Source organism: Dendroctonus ponderosae, unplaced genomic scaffold, assembly GCF_020466585.1.
Source record: "Dendroctonus ponderosae isolate FM_Combo_2020 unplaced genomic scaffold, Dpon_F_20191213v2 Dpon_F_20191213_3, whole genome shotgun sequence".
Taxonomy (NCBI): domain Eukaryota; kingdom Metazoa; phylum Arthropoda; class Insecta; order Coleoptera; family Curculionidae; genus Dendroctonus; species Dendroctonus ponderosae.
The window spans coordinates 13,460,973-13,469,624 of NW_026018508.1; the positions used below are offsets into that span (position 1 = coordinate 13,460,973).

General features: G+C 37.4%; 4 protein-coding genes across 6 annotated transcripts; 3 read left to right on the forward strand and 1 right to left on the reverse strand.

Annotated features, from left to right (window-relative positions):
- Positions 1–87: 87 nt before the first annotated feature.
- Positions 88–1,365, forward strand: LOC109537514 (helix-loop-helix protein 13; the record flags this gene model as incomplete). Of its 3 annotated transcripts, none has more annotated exon segments than XM_019904288.2 (3): positions 88–226; positions 589–800; positions 926–1,365. In XM_019904288.2, coding segments are annotated over 3 exon segments (464 nt in total), but the record flags the coding sequence as incomplete, so codon positions are not given.
- Positions 1,366–1,764: 399 nt separating this feature from the next.
- Positions 1,765–4,128, reverse strand: LOC109537513 (vacuolar protein sorting-associated protein VTA1 homolog). Its single transcript, XM_019904287.2, has 5 exons — positions 3,875–4,128; positions 3,497–3,725; positions 2,723–2,950; positions 2,455–2,668; positions 1,765–2,355 (listed from the first exon to the last, which is right to left on the reverse strand). Exons 1-5 carry the CDS (start codon positions 3,972–3,974, stop codon positions 2,083–2,085), a joined length of 1,044 nt encoding a protein of 347 aa, XP_019759846.2. The 5' UTR covers positions 3,975–4,128; the 3' UTR covers positions 1,765–2,082.
- Positions 4,129–4,376: 248 nt separating this feature from the next.
- On the forward strand, positions 4,377–7,064 carry LOC109537530 (UDP-glucuronic acid decarboxylase 1). The gene is made up of 8 exons (XM_019904309.2): positions 4,377–4,543; positions 4,604–4,842; positions 4,898–5,183; positions 5,239–5,352; positions 5,410–5,597; positions 6,041–6,173; positions 6,278–6,455; positions 6,533–7,064. Exons 1-8 carry the CDS (start codon positions 4,486–4,488, stop codon positions 6,594–6,596), a joined length of 1,260 nt encoding a protein of 419 aa, XP_019759868.1. The 5' UTR covers positions 4,377–4,485; the 3' UTR covers positions 6,597–7,064.
- A 358-nt stretch (positions 7,065–7,422) lies between these two features.
- Positions 7,423–8,503, forward strand: LOC109537262 (cilia- and flagella-associated protein 69-like). The gene is made up of 4 exons (XM_019903887.2): positions 7,423–7,664; positions 7,737–7,923; positions 7,980–8,222; positions 8,280–8,503. Exons 1-4 carry the CDS (start codon positions 7,506–7,508, stop codon positions 8,501–8,503), a joined length of 813 nt encoding a protein of 270 aa, XP_019759446.2. The 5' UTR covers positions 7,423–7,505.
- The last annotated feature ends 149 nt before the right edge of the window (positions 8,504–8,652 follow it).

An 8,652-nucleotide genomic window follows, 5' to 3' on the forward strand; every position in this document is an offset into this window, starting at 1 on the left:
CTGTATTTTCCATGCACTGTATCAGATCGCATTTCACTTATAAAGAAAACTACACTTTTTTCATACTTTTTAACTATTTTTTTGTAGATACGGGGCCTTGTGGTTCTTCTGGTGCCAATCTGAGTTCCTCAGAGTTTTACGGCTCGTCCCCGTACCGAGTGCAACGACATGCGGCCAATATCAGAGAGAGAAAACGGATGCTGAGGTCTGCTATTGGACCCACCGGGTACTCTTCGTCTTGCTCGATTTGTCTTTTTTGTTTGCCATTTTCGTTTCATTTTGTAAGTGTTTTTTATTCGCTGACGATTTTTCTTTCTACCAGATGCATGAGCGATTAGAGTTCTGTTGCGTAAAACGCCTAGATTATTGCCTTTTCTAGCAAATAGGTATCAGGGCAAAGTGTCGCAAAATATTTCATTGCTTGCTGTGTGACTGTGACCAATAAAAATGTTGCTTGGATTTTATTGTTATTAACTATAGGAGTATCTAAGATGGTTTTAATTATACAGCAAAATTTCAGATTCTTGCAGATATTTAAAACTAATTTATTGATCTGCTGCCAGATGCTAATCTTCTTGGGGTTTGCAGCAGTATAAACTCCGCTTTCGACGAATTGAGGATGCACGTCCCCACATTTCCATATGAGAAAAGATTGTCTAAAATTGACACACTGAGACTGGCCATAGCTTACATAGCTTTGCTAAGGGAAGTTTTAACCGCCGATTGCGACCCTCTCACCTATGTTGAAAAATGTTTGCGAGGAGAAATTAAAGCAGACAGAGCCAACTGGAACACAAGTGGTAAGAATACACAATAATCTATTATAGACTGATTATTTTCTGAGAGTTTCAGTTTGCTCAGATTCATTTGCTTACTTGAAAATCTAGGGAAAACATAACAACGGGAATTAATTTTTCACTTCTAGATTTAACAGCAAGATTGTCTTGGATCAATTGGGAAAATTTGGGCGTGACTCCGGGAAGAAGAAGCACTTTAACAACTTTAGCACTGGGTACTTCAGACAATACCAGTTCGTAAAAATTGAAGGCATTTATTTGAACTTGTTAGTTCACCTTACTTACATCAGACATCACTTTGGAAGGGATTGGTACAGGAAAATAGGTAAGGAACATCATCAGTAAATAGTTACTAAAATATATTTGCTAGTCAAGTGTGTTAGACGAAGCTTTATTAGAATTCATAACTAAGAAGTGCACACAATATGGGGATTACGTTCTGATGAAGTCCTGGCCTTAGAAACCGTACCATCCTTTATCTACTAAGTGCAATATAGTTCGTTAAGTGTGTTGTAGATACCTATTAATATTTAGTGTAAGTTGAGGAAAAAATATATTGTTTGTATAAGTAACTAACATTATTGCCGCTACACCAGATATTCCTATTAAAAAACTTCTCTTTGCCCGGATCTATCAGCTGGATTACCTACTCTACATATGCATTATACGGGCGAGACTCAGTAGTTTGTGAACATAATTCGCCTTATTAGGCGAACAAGGCCGCATTCAAAAATTTAACACAAATAGACGGTCGACGAATTTTGAATTTGCCAAACAAACGGTGTTAAAAATTTCTTTCTTAGGTCTCAAACCGCAAGAATTATCTAAAGAAAATCGGGCGCTAAAACCTAAAACAGTGCAGTGTTTGTGGCAGAAAGAGTCCAGTTCTTAAGTCTACTACTCCTAGACTGGATTAACCGCGGGAGACTGTTATAGTATCTACTTCAAGAGAGGAAAGGAAAATAACTTTCGGACATAAGCCTTTTTAATAAATGTCAGCCAATTAATCTCACAGTAATTGACTTTTAACAGCAACTTTGGGGTAAGCTAAGGTAAGTATATATTTAATAATATATTTAACAATAAAAGTGCATATTTTCATACGGATCAGCCGATTTTCGACAACAAAATCGCTGTGAATAATTGAAAAACTAAACAGTGAAACAATTTTTGTCACTGCATCCGACTGCAAGTAGCAGGAAAATGCCTATAAATTTGTACTCATTGCCAAAATAACACTAAATCCATTTAGGGAGCATCAATTGGAAATAAATATTCATACCGGTTATTCCTTTCCAAACTGCAACAAATTCAAAGCTTTCTGTAAATTTTCTACTGCCGTTTTCACATCGTCGTAGTTCAAGGCACTGGTGGCATATTTGCTGTACTTTTGGGCTTTCTGAATCTGATCAGCAGTTAGAGACACCTGGCTACCGCCTGGAGTGCCATAATTCGTAGTGGTGGGCAAATTGTATGTGGTGGGCTGGACAGGAACTTGGGGAGTTGTTGGCGCAACTGGTGTGACCGAACCGGGTTGTTGTGGAATGTTTGGGCTTTCCTACACAAAAAAATCACACCCATTTAGCTTTTCAACTGACTAAAGACCTAATTTCCGTGACTCATTTCTACGATAGAGCAAATCCTATTAAACACTTACTGGTGAAAGTTTTGGGAATGTAAATCCAGCATTCGAGTTGTTTTGGTTCGGGAGCGGCGGATATCCGGTAACATTGCTTGGGTTTGCTGGATCGTTATCGCCTAAAGTGATATTGCCAAAACTATTTAACCGATTCAGCTGCTCTCGTTCTTCGTCTTCTTGACGCTTTTTCCTATCCAGCTCTTCCTGCAGTCTACGTTTCTCTTCTAAAAGCCTGCAAAACACGCATTTTTCAGCCAACTAAGTTAACGCATTGTAAAATGTTTACCTTTGCTGTTCTTCTTCGGGCAATTCACTAATATGGACCATTTGGTTCTCTTCAGCGCCAGAGTTGGGAGGACCTGGTTGAGGTTTCTCGCCATTTTTCAGGCAATTATGAATGTACGCAGCTTTCCATTTGCCATATTTCTGTTTCTCGTGGTTCCCTTCAGAGAAGCCGAACTGCTCCAAAACATCAAACAGCATACTAGCAGTGTAGAAAGATTTTACTGTATTTCTGAAACAATAAAATTAAATTATAATATTTAATTTAAATCAATGTAGATTACAAATGTAGGACTGCAGGTTTCACATTTTATTAACTTTTAAGACAGCAGATATTTCTACATATATTGATCAGTTTTATGGCTTTCGTAGGACTTTAAGGCAAAATTCAATACAACACATATTCCGCGCTAAATTCATATCCTCTTGTTTAAATTGAGCAAATTCAAGAACATCCACAAATCACATTTGAATGTGAAAGTTGCAGTTACGCAAATGTATGGAAGTTGAACAAACAATTTACTTCAATCGAGCTCTCCTGGTAAGCATTCTGGACAATGTTCTAAATGGATAGTGGATCATATTATAAGCCAGTCTCAAAGACATTCTGCAATTAAAAATCGCCTTAAAACAACGTAATTGTAGAAAGCATTTGCTTAACCGAGTATGCGTTTTTAGTGCCTACAACCAGTTAAAATGCCTTTCGACAGCGATTCAAATAAGACTAAAAGCCCAAATAACTCATACATTCAACAATAGAAACTTAATTGTGACTTACTTATTAAAAATTTCGGCTGCATCCTGTTGCTCAGCGTGATTAAACACATTCAATGCGTATTCTTCGATGATGGCCTGTGCAGCGGTTTCGCTTGTAATTCCATCATTATCGCGATTTTGCTGCTTCGTTTGCTCCAACCAATCGAGGATTTCGCCCAAAAAAGCGGAGAATTGTGGAGATTTGGGTCCTGGGACCATTTTAAGCGCCAGTCGACATGCGGCCATTCGCGCTGCAGAACAAGTATTATAATAGTAATAAATGCTCTATTTGAGATTAAAAAAGCGAAAACTGGAAATTTGCAGTTTATGCAATGAGAACTGGGAATGGGTGTTTTCCCGAGCAATTAATATAGATATTAGATTAACATTCAGTTCATACCCCAGTAAGCTACCACAACATTTCTGGTATCATGCTCTGCGGCCAGCTTCATAAGATGAGCGACAGGTTTTATCTCGGGAGGAACTGGTGAAAACGACATATTTTAAACAAACTGACTTAAACAAGAAACAACAAGTTTTACAGTAGATTTAATTGTGTATTAAACACTATTTTTAACAATGAGTTGTTTTTAATTGTCAGATGTTTGTGACGTTTTTAATGTTTTGATGTTCTGTGGTTTTCATTTAACCAGTGTCAGTTCAACCGTCAATCCATAGAAGAAGAAAATGGAAGAGATATTTGGGTTTTAAGAGCTGTAAATTTGATTTTTCAGTATTTCATAGGGGAAAAATACTATTATGCTTAATTATACCTAATTGTTTGTATGTTATCTCCCAATCAATTGTATCAGGATTTTTTAAATTACTTCTAAAATATTTCAGCATCATAGTAATATTATTGGAAAGGATGGACTCTAGGTGGCCCCGTGTGAACCAGATGGTTTTTGAAGTCAATAGATTCGGGATTTGAGGTTTGAGGTTATGTGAATATTTATTTTGATAATCTTCCAGGATTAAAAATGAACAATTTATTATAAAAAATGTGTAGCAATGACCCAAATCACCATCAAATTTAAACATATTGCAATAGCTGGCGTATCATTATCGGGTAAGTTGAATTATCTCCATTATCCGTCAACATGTTTTCAAACAACGTTTTTTTTTTCAGTTTTTCTTATTGTTTTATTCCTCCAAACTCTGAATAATTCCGGTAGAAATGATGGTGACCAAGCCGAGACGAGTCACTGGAAATTTCCTGAAGATTTGGACCACGCCGACTATTTGCTGAATGAGGCATATAAGAAAATAGCCGCGCTGGAAGAGAAAATTATCTCACTTGAAGGAAGGGTGCCTAAGACCTATCCTGATGTGAATTTTTTGAATTATTTGAAACGCAAGCGTATTCTAGTGAGTTGGAGACGATGTCATTCTCCAAAATCCGTTAATGTTAATCCCTATTTAGATTACAGGTGGGGCTGGATTTGTGGGGTCTCACCTGGTCGATCGGCTCATGAGTGAGGGGCATGAAGTGATAGTAGTCGATAACTTTTTCACCGGTCGAAAAAGAAACGTGGAGCATTGGATAGGCCATGAAAACTTCGAGCTAATTCATCACGACATAGTGAATCCGCTGTTCATTGAAGTTGACGAAATTTACCACTTAGCCAGCCCGGCTAGTCCTCCACACTATATGCATAATCCCGTGAAAACCATTAAGACGAATACTTTAGGAACCATCAACATATTAGGTACATTTGTAATCATTTGTTTCGTTAATTGCTGTTGAGACCCTGACCTTTTCAGGTTTAGCGAGGAGGTTGAAAGCAAAAATTTTGATTGCAAGCACGTCTGAGGTGTACGGGGATCCTAACATCCATCCTCAACCTGAAACGTATTGGGGTAATGTCAATCCCATCGGTAAATGCAGTCTATTCATAATTTATTTAATCTTCTTAAGCTTAAATCTGTTAATAGGACCAAGAGCCTGTTATGATGAAGGCAAGAGAGTATCGGAAACTCTTACCTATGCCTACGCCAAGCAGGAAAATATGGAAGTTAGAGTAGCTAGAATTTTCAATACTTATGGACCAAGAATGCACATGAATGATGGACGTGTGGTATCTAATTTTATACTGCAAGCATTGCAAAATGATGTGATAACTGTAAGTAGAGCATTTTTGTTCTAATTTTACTTGATGTGGGCACGGAAATAGACATTTCGCAATCATTTAGCAATAACATGCGGTGCAGTAAACCTGCATATTGAGGTTTACTTTATAGACAAAAAACAGCCTGTTGGCTTCTTATTTTTATCACAGTTGTCGAACAAGTAGGAACGAGTTCAATCATATCAGTACGAAGATCGACAAATGTTGTTTTTAGTAAAAATATTAGATTTTTTACACACTAGACAAGGTGGTAAAAAAAACAACTTTTTGGTCTTGCAGCGATAACTTGTCTGCTTTTGGTCCGATTCTCACGATCCTGAGCTCATGACTAAATGAAGTTTACTTTCAAATTTCTAAAACTAAAAAAATCGCTTCTATGCAGAAATTATGGGGTATTTTCTTCCGCGAGTTTTCAGCTGTTTTTCTTTGCTTTGTAGGTATATGGTTCTGGTGTTCAAACTAGATCGTTTCAATATGTTTCCGACTTGGTGGAAGGCATGGTCGCGTTAATGAGTTCGAATTATTCACAACCGGTCAATTTAGGCAATCCGGTGGAGCATACCATTAATGGTAAGTTAATATATTCACTTAATTATCTATATGTTAATCTATTTATTAATTAATAAGGGTATCAAGAAAATTACTGTTGAATATATCAGAATGTTATGTTATAGAGTTTGCGTCCATAATTAAAAACTTGGTGGGCGGCCACAGCAAAGTGGTGCACGTAAGTGAAGTAGAGGATGACCCACAAAGAAGACGACCGGACATTAGCAGAGCTAAACAATACCTTAGTTGGGAGCCTAAAGTAGATTTGAACACCGGCTTACATAAGACTGTCGAATATTTCAGGTAAGACTCTTGACAATTTTTAACACTGCTCCAATAAAAAGGTGAACGTTACAAAAATATGATTATCTTTATTTTAGAAACGAGCTGAAAAGATTCAAGTACTCGCATAGGAACAAATTTAAGTTTAGCAAGCCGAGTTAGGAGGAGCGTGTACAATATGTAGATAAAATGAAAATGTTATTTTATTTATATCAATTTCTATCGGGAAAATGTATGTTCCTAACCAAGCCTGTATGGTATGTGATAGCATACCTTTCAGTTTCAATTCTCGTGTTCTCAAGTACAATTATTGTTACGTAAAAAGCTATTGTTAAAGTTGTGTTGCAGCCCAAAAGTATTTAATTGTCCGGGTGTTAAACAGGGCGTGTTTAGGTGGAGAAGTCGGAGTTTGAAATAAAAACTATTGTGCGCAGCATCAACTTGGGCGTTTGTGATTGAACCAGAGAATTTTTAATAATTTCTTTTTGTGCAATATATTGTCTAATATTCTTATTAGATATCAATAAATGCTCTTGTTGACTTAGGTAGCACTCTACACAACACCATTTTATACTGCAACTATGAACGTGTATAGTATGAAAATTAAACAAATAATTGTTTTGTTTATAACTTTGTTGTTTTTGTCACTGATTTGTTTGAAATGGGGTAGGAATCAATAGGAATTCGATGATGTATTACTTAGCAACTATATTACCCTTCCCAAAAATTTGAAAATTTAACAGATTAAAATCTAGAGTTTGATGCCATTTAGGTCTGGTATTATTATATTATATTAGGTCTTAAGCTTGTGTCGCATGCATCCGTTTATGCGAAAGTGTTTCTATTGGTTGGAAATCTGTCAATTCGTGTGCCGTCGTACGAACTGACAGATCTCCAACCAATAGAAACACTTTCGTATAAACGGATGCATGGGACACAAGCTTTATGCTCAACAATCACATATCTGGCAATTTACAATGCGTTTGCATGGTTATTGAATTCAACAATTCGAAACGAAAACATTTTATTTGACATTTTTCCGTCAGCTTCGAGTGCTTTTAATCCATAAATATGGATAGTCCCGCCTGTTCCCATTTACTCGAACGGAAAAACCCTTCCCGACTTCTAGAAAAAGCCTTAGCACTGATGGAACATCAGCTTACCAAAGACGATGTTCGCCGACATCAGCAAACAATCAAGGAATATTTATACGTTTCCCGAGAAGGCTTTGTATCCTTTCCTTTAAGGCATGTTTTAAATAACTGTTGATGGTAATTAATTTCCGATTTCGCCTATGAACAGCTTGTGCGAGACCTATTCAATGTGATGAGTCTTCTGGACTTAGTCCGCCTAAGGCGTAGTAAGGAGAAATCCTTCGACGAATCACTGGATCAGCTATTAGATCTATGTTCCATTCCGCCAGTGCTAACCAGATCTTTGGAATTGTTGGAATATGATATGGATATGCTGGAATACTTTTCCTGGTTAGGTTCGTTTCAACGAACGTTTATCTTGACCAAGGAAAGTTAAACCTGTTCGTTGAAGGCTACATGGTCGTTTGGCTAACCGAGAAAGCTTATCAGCTGAAAATTGTCAACTCCATCTATACATTGCTGACTCGAGAATACTCCCAAAGACACTACCTATCACTGGCTGTTCGCAAGGAGAAAATCCATGCAAGCAGACTCTCAGATGTGCTGGCAGACTTACTGGAAATCGTCGAAGACGATGTGTACCACAAGATTCTAAAAATTATTCATCTGCTAATGGATGGGCCTAAAAAAACTTGTTAGCAAAGATTTCCCACTTTAGTCCTACAAATTGGAAGTATTGGTAATTTCACAGGCGAAGTGCTCTTGAAAAAAGGCGCAGTCAGTGCTATGATTGTTCGAATGGAGCCTACATGGATGCAGAGACTTCCATCAACCAAGCCAAGTGTACCATCAGGAAGGGAAGAAATTCAGCACACAGACTCAATCTTCTATATACTCACGTCCTTGATAGCGCACGCTAATGCCCAAATGATGCGAGCTCCAACAAAGTTTACTTTATGGTATGATTTATTTTAGAAATTCTTAACTCATCAGAACCAGAAATTATTGTCGTTTGTTAGAATTTCTTCCTGATGTTTCGCAAGCACGAGTGGCTTGCATCTTCAGAAGTGGTTTGCTTGAACGCTTACACTGTTCTCATCAGAACCCGCGTTCAGTTCTTCCGC

Excerpts from the sequence above, each read along its gene's own strand:
- LOC109537513 (XM_019904287.2), bottom strand. The coding sequence starts at position 3,974 with ATGTCGTTTTCACCAGTTCCTCCCGAGATAAAACCTGTCGCTCATCTT. Across the intron at positions 2,951-3,496 it reads GCAGCCGAAATTTTTAATAA|AAATACAGTAAAATCTTTCT; the intron begins GTAAGTCACAAT and ends TTATTGTTTCAG. Across the intron at positions 2,356-2,454 it reads CATTCCCAAAACTTTCACCA|GAAAGCCCAAACATTCCACA; the intron begins GTAAGTGTTTAA and ends TTTTTTGTGTAG.
- LOC109537530 (XM_019904309.2), top strand. The coding sequence starts at position 4,486 with ATGACCCAAATCACCATCAAATTTAAACATATTGCAATAGCTGGCGTA. Across the intron at positions 5,184-5,238 it reads AGGAACCATCAACATATTAG|GTTTAGCGAGGAGGTTGAAA; the intron begins GTACATTTGTAA and ends TGACCTTTTCAG. Across the intron at positions 6,174-6,277 it reads GGTGGAGCATACCATTAATG|AGTTTGCGTCCATAATTAAA; the intron begins GTAAGTTAATAT and ends GTTATGTTATAG.
- LOC109537262 (XM_019903887.2), top strand. The coding sequence starts at position 7,506 with ATGGATAGTCCCGCCTGTTCCCATTTACTCGAACGGAAAAACCCTTCC. Across the intron at positions 7,665-7,736 it reads ACGTTTCCCGAGAAGGCTTT|CTTGTGCGAGACCTATTCAA; the intron begins GTATCCTTTCCT and ends GCCTATGAACAG. Across the intron at positions 8,223-8,279 it reads GGATGGGCCTAAAAAAACTT|GCGAAGTGCTCTTGAAAAAA; the intron begins GTTAGCAAAGAT and ends GTAATTTCACAG.